The sequence below is a fragment of the Ranitomeya imitator genome, chromosome 1 (assembly GCF_032444005.1).
Source record: "Ranitomeya imitator isolate aRanImi1 chromosome 1, aRanImi1.pri, whole genome shotgun sequence".
In the NCBI taxonomy this organism is placed as follows: Eukaryota; Metazoa; Chordata; class Amphibia; order Anura; family Dendrobatidae; genus Ranitomeya; species Ranitomeya imitator.
In genome coordinates this window covers 1,140,809,097-1,140,834,156 of record NC_091282.1, presented here as the reverse complement: position 1 = coordinate 1,140,834,156, position 25,060 = coordinate 1,140,809,097, and the positions used below count along the sequence as shown (strand labels likewise).

At 41.3% G+C, this 25,060-nt stretch overlaps 1 protein-coding gene across 2 annotated transcripts in view; it reads right to left on the bottom strand.

The window, feature by feature from the left end:
• The window catches only part of BEND4 (BEN domain containing 4), a 160,142-nt gene that overhangs the window by 37,457 nt on the left and 97,625 nt on the right, over positions 1-25,060 (bottom strand). Inside the window, exon 4 of one of the 2 annotated variants that reach the window (XM_069744534.1) lies at positions 3,772-4,012. In XM_069744534.1, coding sequence (XP_069600635.1) covers positions 3,772-4,012 — 241 coding nt within the window. The remainder of the gene's footprint in view (positions 1-3,771; positions 4,013-25,060) is intronic. The other variant, XM_069744535.1, reaches the window with a different exon arrangement.

The window sequence follows — 25,060 nt, the reverse complement described above, 5'->3', positions numbered from 1 at the left end:
ACACATAACGATTTCATTAACGATATCGTTGCTACGTCACAAATCACAAATAGCAACGATATCGTTAACAATATCGTTATGTGTGAAGGTACCTTAAGAGAACTAAGTAATGTAATAGATAAACCATTATTTCTTATTTTTAGGGACTCTATAGCGACAGGGTCTGTTCCGCAGGATTAGCGCATAGCAAATGTGGTGCCAATATTCAAAAAGGGCTCTAAAAGTGAACCTGGAAATTATAGGCCAGTAAGTCTAACCTCTATTGTTGGTAAAATATTTGAAGGGTTTCTGAGGGATGTTATTCTGGATTATCTCAATGAGAATAACTGTTTAACTCCATATCAGCATGGGTTTATGAGAAATCGCTCCTGTCAAACCAATCTAATCAGTTTTTATGAAGAGGTAAGCTATAGGCTGGACCACGGTGAGTCATTGGACGTGGTATATCTCGATTTTTCCAAAGCGTTTGATACCGTGCCGCACAAGAGGTTGGTACACAAAATGAGAATGCTTGGTCTGGGGGAAAATGTGTGTAAATGGGTTAGTAACTGGTTTAGTGATAGAAAGCAGAGGGTGGTTATAAATGGTATAGTCTCTAACTGGGTCGCTGTGACCAGTGGGGTACCACAGGGGTCAGTATTGGGACCTGTTCTCTTCAACATATTCATTAATGATCTGGTAGAAGGTTTACACAGTAAAATATCGATATTTGCAGATGATACAAAACTATGTAAAGCAGTTAATACAAGAGAAGATAGTATTCTGCTACAGATGGATCTGGATAAGTTGGAAACTTGGGCTGAAAGGTGGCAGATGAGGTTTAACAATGATAAATGTAAGGTTATACACATGGGAAGAAGGAATCAATGTCACCATTACACACTGAATGGGAAACCACTGGGTAAATCTGACAGGGAGAAGGACTTGGGGATCCTAGTTAATGATAAACTTACCTGGAGCAGCCAGTGCCAGGCAGCAGCTGCCAAGGCAAACAGGATCATGGGGTGCATTAAAAGAGGTCTGGATACACATGATGAGAGCATTATACTGCCTCTGTACAAATCCCTAGTTAGACCGCACATGGAGTACTGTGTCCAGTTTTGGGCACCGGTGCTCAGGAAGGATATAATGGAACTAGAGAGAGTACAAAGGAGGGCAACAAAATTAATAAAGGGGATGGGAGAACTACAATACCCAGATAGATTAGCGAAATTAGGATTATTTAGTCTAGAAAAAAGACGACTGAGGGGCGATCTAATAACCATGTATAAGTATATAAGGGGACAATACAAATATCTCGCTGAGGATCTGTTTATACCAAGGAAGGTGACAGGCACAAGGGGGCATTCTTTGCGTCTGGAGGAGAGAAGGTTTTTCCACCAACATAGAAGAGGATTCTTTACTGTTAGGGCAGTGAGAATCTGGAATTGCTTGCCTGAGGAGGTGGTGATGGCGAACTCAGTCGAGGGGTTCAAGAGAGGCCTGGATGTCTTCCTGGAGCAGAACAATATTGTATCATACAATTAGGTTCTGTAGAAGGACGTAGATCTGGGGATTTATTATGATGGAATATCTGCTGAACTGGATGGACAAATGTCTTTTTTCGGCCTTACTAACTATGTTACTATGTTACTATGTTACCATGTTCACTAAATGCTAAAACTGACCTGCCATTATGATTCTCCAGGTCATCACGCATTTGTGGATACCAAACATGCATAGGTTCTTTATTATTTAAGTGCTATAAAAAAATGTCAAAGTTTCTAAAAAAAAAATAAAAAAAAAGTCGCATTTTCCGAGACCCGTAGCGTCTCTATTTTTCGGGATCTGTGGCCGGATGAGGGCTTATTTTTTGAGTGCCGAGCATGTTTTTTATTGATACCATTTTGGTGTAAATATGATCTGTTGATCACCCTTTATTGCATTTTAATGCAATGTTGCAGCTGCCAAAAAAAACTGAATTCTGGCGTTTTAATTTTTTTTTTCTCGTTACGTCATGTACCGATCAGATTAATTCTTTTTATATATTGAGAGATCGGGCGATTCTGAAAGCGGCGATACCAAATATTTGTATTGTATTTTTTTATTGTTTTATTATGAATGAGGGGTGATTTGAATGTTTATATTTTTAAAAACATTTTTTTCTTACTTTACACTTGCTTCAATAGCCTCCATGGGAGACTAGAAGTTGCGATCACCCGATCGCTTGTGCTACACACAGCAGGGCTGCAGCCCTGCTTTATGTAGCCAAAATGATCATTTGCTATGAACGCCAACCGCTGGGCGGCACTCATAGCTATCCAGCTATGACAACCACAGGGGTCTGCAGCAGACCTCGGTTTGTCATGCCAACCCATTGGCGACCCGTAGTAATGTGACAAGAGTGCCGATGGGCGGGATTAGAGACACGTTTCCAACGCTTGCATGTTCAATGCCTCTGTCAGAGATTGACGGCGGCATTTAACATGTTAATAACTGCGGGTGGATCGCAATTCCACCTGCGGCTGTTAGGGGCATGTGTCAGCTGTTCAAATCAGCTGAAATGTGCCCGCAGCAAACAGGGGGAGCCCACCTTGGACATACCTATACGTCCAAGGTGGTAAAGGGGTTAATATACTGCAATAATCATGTTATATAGCACTGTGTACTTACAATTGTTCATTCTACCCAGTTAATTATTCTCTTTTCTTTGCTCTAGGTAGAAACAGGCAGTCTCTTGTCCCTACATTTATCATTCCCCTTTTCAACTCCTGACCCAGCTGTTCCCTTCTTCCCGACAGAGACTTTTGCAGGGACTTATGACTCATACAGGGAAAAATTACCTCCTGTTTCTAGGATTCAGCTAGTCAGTTATTAATCATGCGATGTCATAGACCTAATATATACTATATATGCTATATAACTACAAAATAATATTTTCCATTCAGGATTAATAGAAAGCTGGTTAAGAGTCTTTGTGGAAATTATAATAGCCATGTTGACAGTTGAAAATATTAACTATAATTAAGAAATTCTAGAATCGAATAACAAAATTACAAAAATAGTGATTTATAAAAAATTGGACTCTTATTCCTAGCTTAAGTCATTGTTTCCCATTACCCAATTTCCTTTATTTCTTAACCGAATAATGTAGTTCATCAGCAAAACTGGTCATAACTGACAAACAGGATCAAAGATGGCAAAACGCTGTGGATAATGATGAGAATAACTGATCTGTTTGTGGACCTCTTGACTATCGCCTTAGGGATCTTGTGGAAAAAAAATGTTGGACTTCAATATCCTCAATTGTTTTATCCCCACAGGGTGTTTTTTTTTCTACTCTATTGTTCATGTCTATGAGGAATATCAGGATAATAAGTTATCACTTTAATAATTGTAAGATCCAGCAAAACTTTTCTGCTCTCATTGATGTGATACATAAATCCTTGTCGGTGATCCAACAAAACTGCAAAAATTACACCATTATTTGGAATATCGACACCAAACTGTTCTTACTATAAAACTGACTGTAAACCGATATGCTGCAGCCTAAACGGATGAACAGTATATCGTAAAGTTGTGTTGTTTTTTATTCTACAACTTGGTGATTGGGGAGGACAACAAGGACTTCCATTACTGTAGATCAGGTGCACGCTCCTCTATGACACAAAAAGTATGTACGTTAGCACAGACATAGCCATAATACCAGCAGAAATGATGTATTATACGAAACCTATAAATGAAAGTGCCATATGTGAAATGAGGTTTACACTGAGTGGAAAGATGCAGTACCTCTGAGACATGTAACTTTAACAGGATCCAGGGGACGTCTTTCAGGACCAGAGTCTCCTGTCTGCACTGACCTTTTCCTTTTCCCAAGGCCACATGAGTATTTAAGTTCATCAGTTGTGAAAACAAATCTTATGAGGTATCGGAGGAGCCGCCTTCCGTCTTTCTTCGAGGAGTTGACTGCCTCATCCCATTGTTTACCGCTTATGTAGACAGGGTAGTTGTTCAGCAGCTGTTTGCTGCCCTGTGGAGCGAACGGAAACGGTAAGTGTTAGGTTTGAATACATGTATAATGGAACAAGGAGGTTTAACGTAAAGGGGTTATCGTGGACTTTGGTTTTTTTGGTGCTACGGGGCCTGATATTTACCGGTAGGTAGTTATTAACTACCTGCTACCTCCTCCCAGCTCAGGAGGCAATTCTCCCTTTTCATGTGATCTCACGTTAACAGAGCAGCTCTTTTACTTCCGGTTTGCTCTTTTAATTATGCGTCACTGTTGACATCATTCCGACAGTCAACTACCCTGGAGCTGGCTGTCAATCAGCATGATACTGGCATTGAAACCATGTCAACAGAAGAGAGCAGAAAAGAAGCTGCTCTGTGGATGTGATGTCACCGGGAGTTGGAGAATCGAAGGCTGGATCAGTCCGTGACCGCTCTGAGCCAGATTAGATCGGCACAGAGCAGAGCAGGCAGGTAAGTTAGCAACTACCTAAAAGTTCTTAGTCCACAGCCAAAAAAACCCCAAAGTCATGGATAACCCCTTTATTTAAAAATAAATATTTAATAAAATAACCTTGATCTACAAACTTTGGTTCTTCAGCTGTCGGATAGAATTTCCAGCATGCCCCAACAGCAAGGCCATATTGGGAGTTGTAGTTATCTAATTGCTGAAGTAGTTATCATGTGAATTGTATAGTAAGAATTGCATAGTAAGAAACTGGAAAATTAAAAATCCAAGAAAAGGTAAAGGTGGACACATCTGTTTGTAATAATTTGCTTGTGCCTTTTATCGAAAATTTTACAATATTTTATGCAAAATGATTTCAGACCATTCCTAGTTCATACTCTGCAAATTATTAGGCCAACAATACAATCAATAAAAAACTATTGCATTTGATGAGCTAACTATTTAAAATTTTCTTAGATATTTTCCAAAGTTTAATTATTTTTCTTCTGTATGTCAACTATACAGGGTATACCGTGATAACCTGGTTACAAATAGACACTTTCCACTAATTCTGAAAAATGGCTGGTATGGTAACTGAGGGGTAGTGCTCGTTCTAAAGAGCTCATGGATACCAGAGCGGTCCTGTATTAGGATATCACGGATGTCACAAGTCAGTTCACGACACGTCTTCTCTACTCAATATTCCACGATCAGTTGTGAGAAATATTACTTAAAAATGGAGGAGTTTAGGAACCAGAGAAACATTACAGATTGGGGTCACCGAGTGCAGAGGGCATAAAAGACAAAAAAATGTTTTTCTGTCCTGCTGATCAAGGCCGGACTGGGACAAAAAAGCAGACCTGCCACACAAATCCCACCAGCCCACATACTATAACACTCCTTACTCCGATCAGTGAATTTTGCTTTACTTTGTCATGCCCCTCACTCTCCTAAAAGATATTTGAAGAGCCACATGTGAATGGGGCCACAGTGACTATGATCGACCATCGACCACAGCTGCATTTTCATGGTGCTCTACAGAGCTCCGATTTTCAGGATCGTAGGGGGTTACAACAGTCAGATCTCGCCAGCAATTGGAAAGTTATCCCTTATCCAGAGGAGAGTGGGTTACTTGGGATAATCCATTTAAACAGCTTTTCCAAGATTTTATTTGGCCATAGTAATATTGAAAATACTAAACCAATATTGACCCCCCCAAAGTCCAATGTCACCTCTTCAACAACAGGACAGGAGAAGTGGTACTGTGCAGTCTACACAGGGCCGGCTCCAGGTATTTGTGGGCCCCGGGTCAAAGTCACAGTTGGCCCCTTTTACACATACCACAATTCATAATGCACAGATACAGCAGAGAAATATAGGTATACAATGCCAAAGATTCCACTTGCTACATTACATGAATGATATCTATTGTACATTCTACAATAGGTCATAAATCAGACAGTATAATCCTCCGTACAGTATTATCGGCACAACATAGTCCTCTATACAGTATCATGGGCACCACATAGTCCTCCATACAGAATAATGAGCCCCGTATAATGTTCCATACAGAATAATAAGCCTTATATATTACTCCATACAGAATGGGTCCCATATAGTGCTCCATACAGAATAATGAGCCCCATATATTGCTCCATACAGTATTGTGGGCACCACATTGCGCTCTATACAGAATAACATGCCCCCTATTTTGCTCCATACAGTATAATGAGCCCCATATATTGATCAATACACAGTATTTTGGGTACCATATAGTGCTCCATACAGTATAATGAGCCCCATATATTGCTCCATACAGAATAATGAGCCCCATATATTGCTCCATACAGAATAATAATCCATATATATTGCTCCATACAGTATTATGGGCACCACATAGTCCTCCATACAGTATTGTGGGCACCATATAGTGCTCCATACAGAATAACATGCCCCATATATTGCTCCATACAGTATAATGAGCCCCATATATTGCTCCATACAGAATAATGAGCCCCACATATTGCTCCATACAGAATAATATGCCCTACATAATGCTTCATACAGTATTATGGGTACCACATAATGCTCCATGCAGTATAATGAGCCCCATATATTGCTCCATACAGAATAATGAGCCCCATATATTGCTCCATACAGAATAATGAGCCCCATATATTGCTCCATACAGAATAATAAGCCACATATTGCTCCATACAGTATTATGGGCACCACATAATCCTCCATACAGTATTTTGTGCACCATATAGCACTCAATACAGAATAACATGCCCCATATATTGCTCCATACAGTATAATGAGCCCCATATATTGTTCTATACAGAATGAGCCCCATATAGTGCTCCATACAGAATAATGGGCTCCATATATTGATCAATACAGAATAATAAGCCCGATCTAATGTTCCATACAGTATTATGGGTACCACATGCTGCTCTATACTTATATGGAGCCCCATATATTGCTCCATACAGAATATTGATCCCCATTATTGCTCCATACAGTATAATGAACCCCATATAATGCTCAAAACAGTATAATGTGCCCCATATAATACTCCATACTGTATAATGAGCCCCATACCTTGCGCCATACAGAATGGGCCCCACATAATTCTCCATACAGAATATGATGGGCCCCATATATTGCTCCAAACTGAATGGACCCTATATAATGCTCCATATATAATTGGCCCCATATGAGTCTCCATGTGATGCTCCATATATAATGGGCCCCATATGATACTTCCCGGATTCCCGGTGACTACCTCTTGAAGCTCATCAAGAGAATGCCAAGAGTGTGCAAAACAGTCATCAAAGCAAAAGGTGGCTACTTTAAAGAACCTAGAATATAAGACATAATTTCAGTTGTTTCACACTTTTTTGTTAAGTATATAATTCCAATGTGTTAATTCATAGTTTTGATGCCTTCAGTGTGAATTTACAATTTTCATAGTCATGAAAATACAGAAAAATCTTTATATGAGAATGTATGTCCAAACTTTTGGTCTGTACTGTATATATATAAGTCCCAATATGGAAACTTTGTTTTATGTATGTACAGCACTTGCAGTACCACCTGTATACAGTATATAGACTGCTGTATATACATTATATAGGTGATACTGGCTGCTAAGTCTGTGTATAATCACAGCATCACCTATATAAGGTATATACAGCAGTCTATATATAGTATATAGGGGATACTGTGACTTATAAATACAATATATGGGTGATACTGCTGTAGATATGTTACATAGGTGATACTACAACTATACACCCCAGTCACAGTATCACCTATATAATGTATATTCAGCACTCACCCATATGATGTATGCAACATAATATAGTATATAGTATAATGCTGTCTTAAAATAGTGTATAATGTAGAGTTGTGCGTATATAGTATAGAATGTACAGATGTTTATGTAGTATGTTGCTGTGTATATAGTGTGGAATCCACACTATATACACTGCCCCATCTCTGCACTATATACACAGCTCCACTCTATATTCCTTAACACAGTATATATTGTGGAGCTGTGTGTACGTCTCCTATCCTGTATGCATGGTGTAATTCTCAGTATCTTCTCTTATATGTGTGTGTGTGTGTGTGTGTGTGTGTGTGTGTGTGTGTGTGTGTGTGTGTGTGTGTATACAGTACAGACCAAAAGTTTGGACACACCTTCTCATTTAAAGATTTTTCTGTATTTTCATGACTATGAAAATTGTACTTTCACACTGAAGGCATCAAAACTATGAATTAACACATGTGGAATTATATACTTAACAAAAAAGTGTGAAACAACTGAAATTATGTCTTATATTCTAGGTTCTTTAAAGTAGCCACCTTTTGCTTTGATGACTGCTTTGCACACTCTTGGCATTCTCTTGATGAGCTTCAAGAGGTAGTCACCGGGAATGGTCTTCCAACAATCTTGAAGGAGTTCCCAGAGATGCTTAGCACTTGTTGGCCCTTTTTCCTTCACTCTGCGGTCCAGCTCACCCCAAACCATCTCGATTGGGTTCAGGTCTGGTGACTATGGAGGCCAGGTCATCTGGTGTAGCACCCCATCACTCTCCTTCTTGGTCAAATAGCCCTTACACAGCCTGGAGGTGTGTTTGGGGTTATTGTCCTGTTGAAAAATAAATGATGGTCCAACTAAACTTAAACCGGATGGAATAGCATGCCGCTGCAAGATGCTGTGGTAGCCATGCTGGTTCAGTATGCCTTTAATTTTGAATAAATCCCCAACAGTGTCACCAGCAAAGCACCCCCACACCATCACACCTCCTCCTCCATGCTTCACGGTGGGAACCAGGCATGTAGAGTCCATCCATTCACCTTTTCCGTGTCGCACAAAGACACGGCGGTTGGAACCAAAGATCTCAAATTTGGACTCATCAGACCAAAGCACAGATTTCCACTGGTCTAATGTCCATTCCTTGTGTTCTTTGGCCCAAACAAGTCTCTTCTGCTTGTTGCCTGTCCTTAGCAAGCAAACTTGCATACATCATATGGGTGAGTGCTGAATATACATTATATAGGTGATACTGTGACTGGGGTGTATAGTTGTAGTATCACCTATGTAACATATCTATAGCAGTATCACCCATATATTGTATTTATAAGTCACAGTATCCCCTATATACTATATATAGACTGCTGTATATACCTTATATAGGTGATGCTGTGATTATACACAGACTTAGCAGCCAGTATCACCTATATAATGTATATACAGCAGTCTATATACTGTATACAGGTGGTACTGCAAGTGCTGTACATACATAAAACAAAGTTTCCATATTGGGACTTACCCAGGTCCCTGAGATGGTGGGGAGGATGAACAGCTGAGGTGCGTCCATCGTCGGGCGTGCACAGGAGCTGGTCCCTGACTCGGATGGTGAGTAGAGCAGGAAACAAAAAAAGGGGATATACAGCACTGGGGGGGTCAGCCATCGCTGGGGAGGCACATAGATCACCGGGGGGACACAAATCACAGGAGGGCACATAGGTGGAGAGCACAGAGATCACGGTGTTATGACCTGGTGGTCAGGACAATAATGGACCTGGTGGTTAAGAGCACACGGAATGACCTGATAGTTACTGATAATAAAGGACGAGCTCTGGGACGTGGGAACTCTGCTGACCGCAATCCCTAATCCTATCAAAACACACTAGAAATAGCCGTGGATTGCTCCTAACGCTCCCTATGCAACTCGGCACAACCTAAGGAACTAGCTAGCTCTGAAGATAGAAAAATAAAGCCTACCTTGCCTCAGAGAAATTCCCCAAAGGAAAAGGCAGCCCCCCCACATATAATGACTGTGAGTAAAGATGAAAATACAAACACAGAGATGAAATAGATTTAGCAAAGTGAGGCCCGACTTACTGAACAGACCGAGGATAGGAAAGGTTGCTTTGCGGTCAGCACAAAAACCTACAAAAAGACCACGCAGAGGGCGCAAAAAGACCCTCCGCACCGACTCACGGTGCGGAGGCGCTCCCTCTGCGTCCCAGAGCTTCCAGCAAGCAAGACAACAATAAAAATAGCAAGCTGGACAGAAAAATAGCAAACCAAAGAAATACAAGCAGGAACTTAGCTTCTGCTGGGAAGACAGGTCACAAGAACGATCCAGGAGAGAACTAGACCAATACTGGAACATTGACAGGTGGCATGGAGCAAAGATCTAAGTGGAGTTAAATAGAGCAGCCAGCTAACGAATTAACCTCGTCACCTGTGGAAGGAAACTCAGAAACACCCACCAGAGGAAGTCCATGGACAGAACCAGCCGAAGTACCATTCATGACCACAGGAGGGAGCCCGACAACAGAATTCACAACACACGGAGGGGCACATAGCTGGGGGCGCACATAGCTGGAAGTGACAATGGAAGCACAAATATCTTCATTTAGTATTAAAATACATCAGCCCCCAGCACCTGTAATACAGTGGGGCGCTGATGTATATACAGGTGCTGCTGGGCTGGGGCTGGCCTGGTGAAATTAGTGATGTATATACAGGTGCTGGGCTGGTGATGTATGTACACTGTATATACAGTACCACCCCAGCACCTGTATACACAGTACATCACCAATTTCACCAGGCTAGCCCCAGCCCAGCAGCACCTGTATATACATCAGCGCCCCACTGTATTACAGGTGCTGGGGGGCTGATGTATTTTAATATAAACGTGTTTCTGGGCTGGGATTATTATCACACTCACTCACCCAGAGACCGTCACTGATACACGCGGGGTTGGACCTCCGGAGTGTGTCCCTGGATTCCCTAATGGTTGATAGGTTGAGGATGCAGCGCTCGACCAACTGCTGCAGGCCTGCAGCCAGGGGCGAGAGAGTAGAGCGCTCTCTCTCTGCCCACAAAGAATGTTCTAACGTGTCAACGTCAGTGCGTTCTTAACCCCTATGTGTGTCACAAGCACCGACTGATGCTTGCGCATGCGCAACTGGAAAACCGCCGTGCACGCAAATTTTAAAGGGCTGGCAGCAGGTAAAACGGGCCGGTGGCCGCATTAGCTGGATGAGCGGGCACCATCAGCCAGCGGCCGCCGGCCCCCACATGACATCGCGGCCCTAGCGGGAAAATGCCCGCTTGGGCAGATTATCAGTCTGGGAATGCTTCTGATTCCCTAACTGCAGACCCGAAACCTCCCCTGGCATTAACATTAGCACAAGTATTGTGTGCCGTATGCTTGTGGCATTGGTTTCCATGGCCGAGCAGCTGCGTGCAAGCCTTATATCACTAATCACAATGCCCAGCGTTGGATGCCGTATAAAGCATACTTCTACTGGACCCTGGAGCAGTGGAAACATTCCGTGGAGAGTTGGATCACACTTCTCTGTCTGGTATTTGAGTCTGGGTTTGGTGAATGCCAAGAGAACATTACCTGCCAGACTGCACTGTGCCAGCTGTAAAGTTTGGTGGAGTAGGGATAATGCTATGGGCTGTTTTTCACAGGGGTCTTCCAATGTCCTATAGTTTCAGCGTAGGGAAATGTTATTGCTTCAGCATACTAAGACTTTTTGGACAATTGTAGCTTCCAGTTTTGTGGAAACAGTTTGGGGCAGGTCCTTTTCTGCCCCCATTGACTGTGCCCAGTACTCACAGCAAGATCCATAATGACATAGTTGAATGAATTTGGTGTGGAAAAATATTACTGGCCACACACCGCACGCACCTCAACCACATTGAACCAGTACAAAGATTGTGAGTCACGTCATTGCATCCAGCATCAGGGTCTGACCTCTCAAATGTTCTTCTGGATCATGGTACAAAAATTCCCAAAGAGACAGCAAAATTTTGTAGAAAGACTTCCCAGAAGAGTGAAACATAGGATAGCTGCAGAGGGGCAACTAACTCCATATTAAAGGGATGTAACATTGATTACATATCCTAAGAATAGTCCATCATTATTGGATCAGTGGCAGTTTGACAGCTGGCACAGATTAATGAATTAGCAATGGAGGTGAAAGGGATTTCAACAAGGAACAGCTCAACTATGTTCAATGTGTAGCAGCCGCTGCTGGGCACTGCATACTAACTCAGTTCAAGAGATTAAAGAGAATGGAAACTCATATTCAGTTCTTGCCAGCGACTACCACACATCGAATGGTGTTGTGCTGTTCTTCTCCTTTTAATGTTTACATCCAGCTGCTGTTGAAGCCAATAATATGTTCAGTGGAGGTCTTGTATCCAGTGAGGCCGCACCCCATCTAGTGATGCGACTGTATAGTGGGTGTGGCCTCGTTCAATACAACTGAGCGCGACCAAGCGCTGTAGATGGGCTCCTGGTCGGGAGTATGCATACGTATCTGCGAGTCCTGAAACCTCGCAGTGTACAGTGCCTGCGCTGGGGGGATTCATAAGTCTGCAGTCACATAGAGTGACTGCACTTATCAATTTAGACTGGACAACCCCTTTAATGCATATTAAGGCAAGCATCTCTACTACAGTCTATCCGGGTCAAAGTTCAGAGTCCAAGAAATATTCTGGTTTATTTAGATGCAACTTTCCAAACTTAAGCCACACTGCCATGTTTTTTTTAGAAATAAAAGGCTCTGTCAAGTCATACTTGTTAAATTTTTTTCTATCTGTACTTTCATGAATTCGACATGCTAATATGCTGAGGCCTTTAGTGTCTGAGGCGTAGCTCTTGGTTGTTGTTTTTTTGCAGTTTCTCAAAACATTGCACAAAGGGACCTTAGGATGAATTTGTTGTGATTTCCACACACAGGAAGATTTATATCAACTGTCTTGAATGTGTTCTTCTTGTGAGTAATCTTTCTCATTGTAGGATGATGGAATCCAAATTATTTGGAAAACAACTTCTTAACACCCACCACACATCTACGAATCATGATGAGTGCAGGTGTATGGACCGGATTTATTAACTGAGACTGAGACCATTTCATATGACGAAAATTCAGGTTGTGTTGTACAGCTGGCAACTGCATTTAACAGCATCTACAGGAGCAATGATTGTCTAATGACCGTAGATAGGTTTATAAACAGGAGAAATAAATAAGATTTAGAACCATTCTCATGAAATACATACACAAATGGACAAAATTGTTGGCGCTTTGGGCAACAAAAGCAGTATTTCTTCATTTGCCGTTTTGATAAATCTTCATATACTGCTTTAGCTATGAAACTGGTCCATAAATCAATACATAGTAGCATGTTTTATACCATGTGCTCTGTAAGGGCTGAAATCACACTCATGGTACTTATATAGTGTATATATCACAATATAATCCACAAATGAATATGATACAATCATGTACACCCAGGTAGATGGACAGACAGACAGATTCGATCGATCGATATATAATAGATAGTAACATTGTTAGTAAGGCCGAAAAAAGACATTTGTCCATCCAGTTCAGCCTATATTCCATCATAATAAATCCCCAGATCTACGTCCTTCTACAGAACCTAATAATTGTATGATACAATATTGTTCTGCTCCAGGAAGACATCCAGGCCTCTCTTGAACCCCTCGACTGAGTTCACCATCACCACCTCCTCAGGCAAGCAATTCCAGATTCTCACCGCCCTAACAGTAAAGAATCCTCTTCTATGTTGGTGGAAAAACCTTCTCTCCTCCAGACGCAAAGAATGCCCCCTTGTGCCCGTCACCTTCCTTGGTATAAACAGATCCTCAGCGAGATATTTGTATTGTCCCCTTATATACTTATACATGGTTATTAGATCGCCCCTCAGTCGTCTTTTTTCTAGACTAAATAATCCTAATTTCGCTAATCTATCTGGGTATTGTAGTTCTCCCATCCCCTTTATTAATTTTGTTGCCCTCCTTTGTACTCTCTCTAGTTCCATTATATCCATCCTGAGCACCGGTGCCCAAAACTGGACACAGTACTCCATGTGCGGTCTAACTGGGGATTTGTACAGAGGCAGTATAATGCTCTCATCATGTGTATCCAGACCTCTTTTAATGCACCCCATGATCCTGTTTGCCTTGGCAGCTGCTGCCTGGCACTGGCTGCTCCAGGTAAGTTTATCATTAACTAGGATCCCCAAGTCCTTCTCCTTGTCACATTTACCCAGTGGTTTCAAGTTCAGTGTGTAATGGTGATATTGATTCCTTCTTCCCATGTGTATAACCTTACATTTATCATTGTTAAACCTCATCTGCCACCTTTCAGCCCAAGTTTCCAACTTATCCAGATCCATCTGTAGCAGAATACTATCTTCTCTTGTATTAACTGCTTTACATAGTTTTATATCATCTGCAAATATCGATATTTTACTGTGTAAACCTTCTACCAGATCATTAATGAATATGTTGAAGAGAACAGGTCCCAATACTGACCCCTGCGGTACCCCACTGGTCACAGCGACCCAGTTAGAGACTATACCATTTATAACCACCCTCTGCTTTCTATCACTAAGCCAGTTACTAACCCATTTACACACATTTTCCCCCAGAGCAAGCATTCTCATTTTGTGTACCAACCTCTTGTGCGGCACGGTATCAAACGCTTTGGAAAAATCGAGATATACCACGTCCAATGACTCACCGTGGTCCAGCCTATAGCTTACCTCTTCATAAAAACTGATTAGATTGGTTTGACAGGAGCGATTTCTCATAAACCCATGCTGATCTGGAGTTAAACAGTTATTCTCATTGAGATAATCCAGAATAACATCCCTCAGAAACCCTTCAAATATTTTACCAACAATAGAGGTTAGACTTACTGGCCTATAATTTCCAGGTTCACTTTTAGAGCCCTTTTTGAATATTGGCACCACATTTGCTATGCGCCAGTCCTGCGGAACAGACACCGTCGCTATAGAGTCCCTAAAAATAAGAAATAATGGTTTATCTATTACATTACTTAGTTCCCTTAGTACTCGTGGGTGTATGCCATCCGGACCCGGAGATTTATCTATTTTAATCTTATTTAGCCGGTTTCTCACCTCTTCTTGGGTTAGATTGGTGACCCTTAATATAGGGTTTTCATTGTTTCTTGGGATTTCACCTAGCATTTCATTTTCCACCGTGAATACCGTGGAGAAGAAGGTGTTTAATATGTTAGCTTTTTCCTCGTCATCTACAACCATTCTTTCCTCACTATTTTTTAAGGGGCCTACATTTTCAGTTTTTATTCTTTTACTATTGATATAGTTGAAGAACAGTTTGGGATTAGTTTTACTCTCCTTAGCAATGTGCTGCTCTGTTTCCTTTTTGGCAGCTTTAATTAGTTTTTTAGATAAAGTATTTTTCTCCCTATAGTTTTTTAGAGCTTCAATGGTGCCATCCTGCTTTAGTAGTGCAAATGCTTTCTTTTTACTGTTAATTGCCTGTCTTACTTCTTTGTTTAGCCACATTGGGTTTTTCCTATTTCTAGTCCTTTTATTCCCACAAGGTATAAACCGCTTACACTGTCTATTTAGGATGTTCTTAAACATTTTCCATTTATTATCTGTATTCTTATTTCTGAGGATATTGTCCCAGTCTACCAGATTAAGGGCATCTCTAAGCTGGTCTCTAGATAGCGTATATATAATCAATGTTCTTCATTAAATCCTATGCAATGTGATGTGTGCTTCCCCATCGTCGCAGAAGACCCCGGCATTGAACGGCACTACTATTCATCTATTCGCATGCCTGATTACATGTACCATTCCTTCACAACACAATGTTGGCAGCGGCCCTGATTGCGACACACAAAGCAATGTAGTCAAGTCATTCCCCGAGAACACAAGCACACCATTACACCGACAATAAAACATGCTCAGAAATGAACAAGTAATTGCTCATTCTAAGGGCTGACACTTTTAAATTACATTTGCATTTTCCATAACAAGACCCAATGAGGTATAATGAACACCTCTGAGAAAGCAGTTATTTATAATTTGCACTTTAGCTGGTAGGAGCAAAAGTGTCAATGATCCAGTGACTGAGAACATCATTTAAATATAACCCGCAACCCTTCTCATCCTCTATTAAGATGTCAGGTGCCCGGGATGTGTCTGGTGAAGGCGTCGTCTTTATGACGGGTGACAGTATACTGTACAGATGATGCTTTATCATCAGCTCCTAAATTACCATTAAGTAGTGGAAAATGCGCTGCTCAATTTAATGGAGGAATAAAAAACAAATCAATAAAACAGCAGCATTAAACCCGTGCAAAAAAAACTTGATGTAAAAGCAAAGAATATTCCTACCCGTTTATAGCATTAAGTAAATGTCAACGTGTCAAGCGACAATGCTTCTCAATCATAATTTTCATGAGCTGTGAAATTCAAGGGCTAACTGCGAGCACTGGGACTAATTAGTGAAATAATAAAGGGGTATCTCATCTGTACTTATAAGTGACACTATGGTTGGCAACCTGGACTGGATACTTCAGAAAACTGTGGCAGGAAACAATCCTATTCATACTTTTCCATAAGTAACTTGGAATTCAGAAAATCATTTTATTCTCAGAGAAACATAAATGAAGAAAGTAGTATGTTGTACTCATCGTATGTTGTACTCAAAGTATGCTGTACTCGCAGTATATTCTACTCGTAGTATGTTGTACTTGTACTCAAACTATTGTGTGGCAGTGACCGGTGTCACACGTAGGGGTCGCTGTGTGTTCTCCCCAGGATGTGCACGGAGGCATATGAAGGCCATGAGAGTGCATTGCAGTCACAGTCTCGATGCAGACTAAAAATAAGTGTTATTCTTGGGCATGCTAGTGTTCAAGGCAGATTTAGGGAAAACCTGCTCTGGGTTTTGTATTTTGAAACAGACTGCAGGATGATAGTCATGCAGTCCGCTTCATTCCAGGCCTGGGTTTTCCATGAGGCTGAAGGCAACAGATCCCAGTTAAAATCCCTGCATTAAAGGGTATGGGTGTGTCAGTGTCAGTGGGTGCTTGCTAGTGTGCAGAGCGGTCGGCGTTGCAGGCTCCACCTGTGTGAGGCAACACAGGCCAGTGGAGCCAAAACGGCCAAAGCAGCTGAATAGCCTGGCACCCACAGCTTAAACAGCGGTGCAGTCACCCATGGTAACTGGTTTCAGAGGTGGATGGTCTTGTGCTCGGAGGTGAACCGGAGGTAGACTGTTCGGCGCCCGAAGGAGGACTAGGGTGTATAACGGCTGCAAATTGAGGGATATTGTGTACTGTGGAAAAGCTGTGAGTAAAAGGACATTAACATCGCGATGCAGTCGCCCACGGCAACCGGTCATGAAGGTTGTCCGGCGTGTTAAGTGACTGTGTAATCCGGAGGATATGTGCCTGGCTGCGATCCAGAGGATACTATGTAGTGCTGTGATCTGGACATTAATACTATGCACTTGTGTGAATAGGACATTTAATGCCGCGAAGTAGCGCATTAAAGAGACTTTATGTTGAAACTTTGTTGGGTTACTGCCTCCTCACTTCATAAGTGTGTGCTAACATTGCACTACATTATGTTGTACCATAGTATGTTGTAGCGTACTATGTTGTACTCAAAGTATGTTGTACTTGTTATAGGTTGTACTCATATGTTGTACTCGTTGTATGTTGTACTTGTAGTATGTTGTACTCATAGTATGTTGTACTTGTATGTTGTACTCGTAATATGTTATACTTGTACTCATAGTATGATGTACTTGTGTACTAGTACTTTGTTGTACTTATGTATTTGCAATATACTGTATTTTGTAGTATGTTATACTTGAAGTATGTTGTAATTTTGTACTTGTAATATGTTGTACTTGTAAATTTTGCAGTATGTTGTTCTTGTAGTATGTTGTACTTGTGTACTAGTAGTATGTTGTACTTATGTGTTAGTAGCATGTTGTACTGATGTCCTAGTGGTATGTTGTACTACAGTCTGTTATACTTTTATAATAGCAGTATGACGTACTTGTATGTTGTAATGGCGCACTTGCAGTATGTTGTTCTTAGTACCGTGAATCGTACTTGTTTATGAACAGTATGGTTTACTTGTGTCTAGCAGTATGTTGAACTTTTGCACTTGCCGTATGTTGCACTTGTAATATGTTATACTTGTTTACTATTAGTATGTTGTATTTGTAAGTTGTGTATTAGTGATATGTTGTACTTATTGTACTTGTGTTGCATTTGGCAGTGATTCTATTGTACAGCAAGGATAAAAAGAATACTTGTGTCACACAAAGACGTATCGATCCTCCGGTGCCTTGTCCTCGGAGGGAGCGAGCGGTCTGAATCAGTGCCCCCAAAGACCAGTGTAATGGATGCGTTACTGGCCACTCTCTGCAGAATGTAAAGCTAGCTAAGAAATACTAAGGGGCATGTCAGGACCAGGACAAGCTCTTCTGGTGCCCAAAGAAAAGATGTTAGAATACGCTCCCTGCCCACATTGATAGCTGTAATATAAACAATATATTTTTAAATGGCTTCTTACCAATCTAATCTATTTTGAATTTTCTATAGTCTTCAGGGCCTTTCACCTCCATTACTTCCACCTTTGTGCAATACTCAATACATTATATATCAATAGTAGGGTCCACCGGCTGTTTCACTTCAGAATACACTTCTTATCTCTATTATACATTAAAAAAGTTCTCTGGTGAAAATAAATTATATCCAAGTGATGGGTGATACCTTATTTATAAGTGTAACAACATAACAAAATAGGAGGACACGGAGTACATAAGTGCATATACATTTTTTTGTAATTTTATTTGTCTATCAAAAGATGTGTATAAAAAAACATTACAATACAAAAAACACATTCAGGGAAACACAGAGGTATTGAGGTCACTGTCTATAGTTGTATAAGCATGCACTCGCACATGATATCAAACAATCACATGGATTCAGTGTTATTATGTCAATGCACCAATACGGGTTAAAAAGGTAATAGGTCAGGCAATCGTATCTATATATGTATTTGTATCAAAATGTGCATCATAATTCAAAAGACCGTGCCAAAAGCGGGACACTACGCCTGCGAAACGTACGTCGGGACTGCTTCACCTGACCAGGGGGTCACTGTCTGTCACGGATGGGAAACTAAGGGAAGAAACCCGAAAGTGGACACTCTGGGGCGTGGCTCCAGAGCCCCCGAGGATGAGCGAACCAGATGGATCCCCCCCTATACAGGGAGTGTTAGGAGGAGGCCCAAGGGGGATGGAACCACAACTGCCGGAGCCAAAGGGACGACTGGGGCAAAAAACGAAGATAGGCGGTAATGGGAAACAAGGAGGAATCGGGAACTGAGGGTGGCTGGAAGATGGGAGCTGGAAAGGAAGAAACAGATAATAAACGACAGGTAAGCTCATGGGCTACAGAGTCACAGAGAAGACAAAAAGGATAGGGCAAGGAAGAGGCAAGGGAGTGGAAGGGACAAGATACCCAGGCTAGGGAAAAAAGGAAATGGCACAGGGCTAGCGAGGGAAAGTAGCAGAGGCACGGGACCTGAGGACGTAGAGGAAAACCTGGGATAAGCAGGCGCCGCTACGACGAACATACACAGGCATCTTACCTGGGTAAATGCCAAACAGAAATACCAGGTGGGCGTCGCCATATTGTGGCGGAGCCACCGGGTCATGACCTCCCACAACCCCTGGCGGCGTAAGAGGCACTACGGCGCATGCGCGAACCGCCAAAGCGCCGTGAGCCCGAGAAGCCGGGCGGAATGCAGCAAGGAACCACGTCGAGAGCGCTCCAGCCGGACAGGTAAGTATCGGAGGGCGCGACACTGTTTTGCTTTTGGGTAAGGACCAATGAGCGATAGGTATACTATATAGTTACTTTAACTAAATACATTTGCTCCATGGAATGGTACCTTCCCCTGACACACTGTACTATAGCACCTTTTTTTTTTCTTCCCTATTTCCCGTTCCGGGTAGATTGCAGGGCATGTGCAATTTTGTAATAGACACTGGTTGCAGCACCTTTATAGGATGCACCTTATCAGGTTTTGGCACGGTCTTTTGAATTATAATGCACATTTTGATACAAATACATATATAGATACAATTGCCTGACCTAGTGCTTTTTTGAGCCGAATTGGTGCATTGATATAATAACACTGAATCCATGTGATTGTTTGATATCATGTGCGAGTGCATGCTTATACAACTATAGACAGTGACCTCAATATCTTTGTGTTTCCCTGAATGTGTTTTTTGTATTGTAATGTTTTTTATACATATATCTTTTGATAGACAAATAAAATTACGCAAAATTTTATATGGACTTATGTACTCCGTGTCCTCCTATTTTGTTATGCAATGTTATGGAGTTGGGGCCAATTGAATTGAGGGTGGACCACCACTGTGTGATATCCCCATCCTGCATTTAAAATGCAGCTGGGTTTTGTGTTTGCCTTATTTATAAGTGGTCTGACCACTGGAACCTGTATTGATTGGAAAAATGGTCACTTTTATCCCTGTTTGAATGGATCGACAGTGCACATGCTCGGCCTGCGATCGCCGCTCTATTCATTCTATATTGGGCTGCACTTGGCTTTTTCCGGCAGCCCCACAGAGAATGAATCCAGCGGCGGTCAGGCATGTGAACTGCTGCTTCATTCTAACTAGGTTAAAAATTCCTCAATCTGCCCATCGATGTGGGTCCCAGCAGTCAGACACCCACCGATCAATAAGTTATCAGGCCAAAGTCACAGGATTACATGTAGGATCACATCATGCCTACTTTTACTTGGTTTACTGCATGTGAAAAATCACTTTGTTCTCCACTTATTAGATCTGCAGTGTACGGGCCTGTAGTATGGCATATGGTGATCTGGTCTGCAGTGCATCAGTGCAGAGCTGGCTGTCAGTCAGAGTGCTGGGGTGCGCTTATGACCACAGCTCTCAGCGCTGTGAATGGTGTCTAGGAGGCGCCGTCACGCTTATATGACTGAAAGCCAGCATATCCAGGGAGGAATACAGTTCAATTTCTCCTGAGTGCTGCACTTTCATTACCAGGCACCGTCTAATCTAGTAACACCATCTAATTGCAACTTTTAAATATCCTTTTGTATAAGGGTACCGTCACACAGTGGCATTTTGATCGCTACGACGGCACGATCCGTGATGATCCAGCATCGTAACAATATCGCTCCAGCGTCGTAGACTGCGGTCACACTTTGCAATGCACGACGCTGGAGCGATAATTTCATGACGTATGTGCGATGTAGAAGCTGTTGGTTACTATGCGCACATCGTATACAATATCGTTCACCCCTTTGTTACACCATGCGATCATGCCGCCACAGCGGGACACTAGACCACGAAAGAAAGTTTCAAACGATCTGCTACGAGGTACGATTCTCAGCGGGGTCCTTGATCGCAGGAGCGTGTCAGACACAGCGAGATCGCTGGAACGTCACAAATCGTGCCGTCGTAGCGATCAAAATGCCACTGTGTGACGGTACCCCAAGTGTCCATGCCCATAATATTGCCACTAAATGGTAAGACAAGGGGCAGCCTGCAAAACCCTAGGCACACTGCATGTTGATGTTTAATGCCTTCATGAGACAAACATTGTCCTCTAGAAGCACAGCATGCCATGATTTTTACATGTTGAGGTACAGCATGGGTTCATAGCAAGCGATCTGAACCATACTACAGGTCCGTAGAATGCAGATCTAAAATGTGAGCAACAAAGTGGTTTTTGCAGGACTGATAAGAGCCCTGACATGAGTTGATAGGGGGGCAGAGAAGAGTGCAGCTAAATCTTGTATAGAAATCAATGGGCTGTAGAGAACTGACTGGGATGTTAGGAGTTAACTCAAAAATATATCGCAGGTTATTGGTGCTAGATTCTGTGATGGGACGCTGATCTTAGGAACTACACTTCCTGACAGAAGTTATGTCGCTTATCCATGTTATGTAAATAAAAGCTTATAACCTGACGTTAAGTTCATCCATTGGTTGTATAAATTATTCTTTTGAAAGCTGAAAGCCTCCGAAATGGGGTTTAGGTTAAGAAAATAAATTGTCATCAATGCAGAAATATTGATCAGTTAATGGACACAGAATGGTCAAATTTTGGCAAGACAAAAGGTTTGTCGCCCACAGAAAGTAATGTGATATTCAAACAAATAATTAACTGAAAATACAAATATATGTTGCATACCATTGGTGAATGAAGTTGTGGTGCTATTAGAGTCATATTTAATATTTTGTGTGACTTCCATGAGCTTAAACGACTGCATCCATATGGTTCAACATACAATTTATTAATGAAGTCATCAGGAATAGCAAAGAATGCAGTCTTACATGCCTCCCAGAGTTCATCTAGATTCTTTGGTTTTGTCTTCCAAGCTTCCTCTTTCATCCTACCCCAAACATGCTCAATGATGTTCAGGTCTGGTGACTGGGCTGGCCAGTCCTTCAGCACCTTGATCTTTTTTGCCTGCAGGAACTTTGTTGTAGAGATGGAGCACCATCCTGCTGCAGAATTTGACCCATTTTATGATTTGGAATATAAGAGGTAGCTAATACTTCTTGATATTTTATTTGATATACGTTTCTTAACCTAAACCACATTTCGGAGGGTTTCAGCTTTCAAAAGAATAATTTATACAACCAATGGATGAATTTAACGTCAGGTTATAATATAAGCTTTTATTTGCATAACATGGATAAGCGACCTAACTTCTGTCAGGGAGTGTAGTCTGATTACTATTTGTGGAGTTGGGAAGGAATATTTCTACTCATTACCACATGGGGTTTTTGCCTCCTACTAGATCAGCCTGTTAGATTATAGGTTGAACTTGTGACTTCTTTGAACCCTAAAACTATTACATTTATCTCAACATATCCCTGATATGTACATATATACCTTTGGCAGATACCAATCAACTGTTTAATTACATCACAATTATTTGTACTTGACATCTAATGTGAGATATCACACCCATTTTACATACATTAATGCAACTGAATTTGTGAAGATCAGGAGCACAATAATCGGGGCACACAACAGTTTGGCATTAAATATTCATTACAGTGATTAGGATTAAGATGTTGTATTTATTTGCCAAGATAATTGTAATTGCACACATTGTAATGAATCCTTACTAATGTTATATATGTTTCATAACATATAGTGCACCAATATGTAGTGTAAGATAAAGCTATTTTATATTTCAATTGTTAAAAAGTATAAATGTTAAATTTTCATTAATTTTTTAAATTCGTTTATTAATTTCAGAATAAATCATACAATACACACATTCCATTATTATCAGCTGTAACATAAAGTACAGATAATTGCGGTGTGTCAAATTTTAATTATTTTAATAAGGCTACTTTCACACTTCCGTCTTTATAAAGACGTCGCAATGCATCGTTCTGTGCAAAAAAACGCATCCTGTAAAGTTGCCCGCAGGATGCGTTTTTTGCACATAGACTTGTATTATACCGACGCATCGCGACGTATGGACACACGTTCCATACGTCGTGCACTGGATGCGTCGGTAATTGGCGGACCGTCATCACAAAAAAACTTGCAATGTAACTTTTTTTTGTGCGACGCATCCGCCATTTTCGACCACGCATGCGCAGCCGAAACTCCGCCCCTCCTCCCCGGAGCTCATAATAGGCAGCGGATGCGTCTGAAAACTGCATCCGCTGTCCACGTTGTGCACTATTTTGCACAACGTCCGTCGGTACGTCGGGCCGACGGTTTGCGATGGTCCCGTACCGACGGAAATGTGAAAGTAGCCTAAGTGACGAGAAATGATGAGAAGTAACACATTTCATCAGAATCATTAGAGCAAGATGTATGAATGAAGCAGCACATAAACAAAGTGAACGTAACGTGATGAAACTGGACGTACCATCACTAAATAATGTCAGGGGTCTGACCTCTGGGACCCCCACTGATCCCTAAAATGAAAGGGCAACAGCACTGATTAAAGGGAGTCTCATCGATCAAATATATATTTTTTTACCTATGGCAACGGAGCCTGTTTTGTAGAGATCATCTCATGGCAGTCATCTCATTATTATCATAGAAACAATTAAAATGTCAGATTAGACCTAGAAAAAGAATACACAGAGTCCACTATTCACATTAGGGTATGGCTACAGCTCACCTCCTCCCCCTCTCTGCTTGATGGCCTCTGCACAGATCACAAAGAATACCTAAAAACTCTCTCAAGTCAATGAGACACCTGATCTCCATGATCTATCCTAATGATAAGTTATCAACATCTTGAGGAAGACATCCCATTTAAAGTGTCCTGAAAATAAACTGGGTTATTTTACAATTTCAGGGTTCCTTGATCTTACAATATATTAATTTGATTCACTATAATAATTGTATATTAAAGACTACATACAAGATAGAGGGCATTCATATATAATGAAAGGGCTGTCCTCCTTTGGAGACTTTTTTTTTTTAACAAATGCATGTGTTTGGGGCTATAAATTATTTTTGCAATTGTGTTTCATTCAAAATGTAGAGGAGCTCAGAAACAGACAGATAATACAGTTACAGTCCCTCTCCTGAGGCCATCAGTATGAGCTCACTTATGGATTCTCAGTTATCTCACTCTCCAGTCAGCATTAGACAATGCACTGCAGAGGCTATAAAAGGCAAACAATACAACATTTTCAGCAAAATTTTAAATTGCAACTTTTTTTTTTTATCCCCAAATACATGCATTCAAATAAAATTAATATTGTCCACAATGGGGGTCAACCCCTTTAAATGCCATTATACAGAATATGTATGAACATTTCTCTTACTAAACTAACCTGTCCAAGTGTGCATATGCACACAGCATTTCCTTCAAAAAACATAGACATTTGTTCACAGATGTTGACTGTCAGTAAGTACCGTAATTGTGAAATTCAAAGCAAACATTGTGTGAGTTTGGTGGGTTTGCTTTTTTCGGTGTTTGTAAGGTTGTAGTATTTTCTCTAAGGAAAAAAACAAAGCGTCGGATGCATTGCTCAGGTGTAGTGATGAGTGTTATGATCCGGTGACCTTGGAGCTGCATGAGAACTTTCACTGGAGAAGATGGCCACTATACTGACCGCAATCCTGAACTTAACACACAAGAAGTAGCCGTGGAGTGTACCTAACACACCTAGACACCTCGTCACAGCCGGAGGACTAAATACC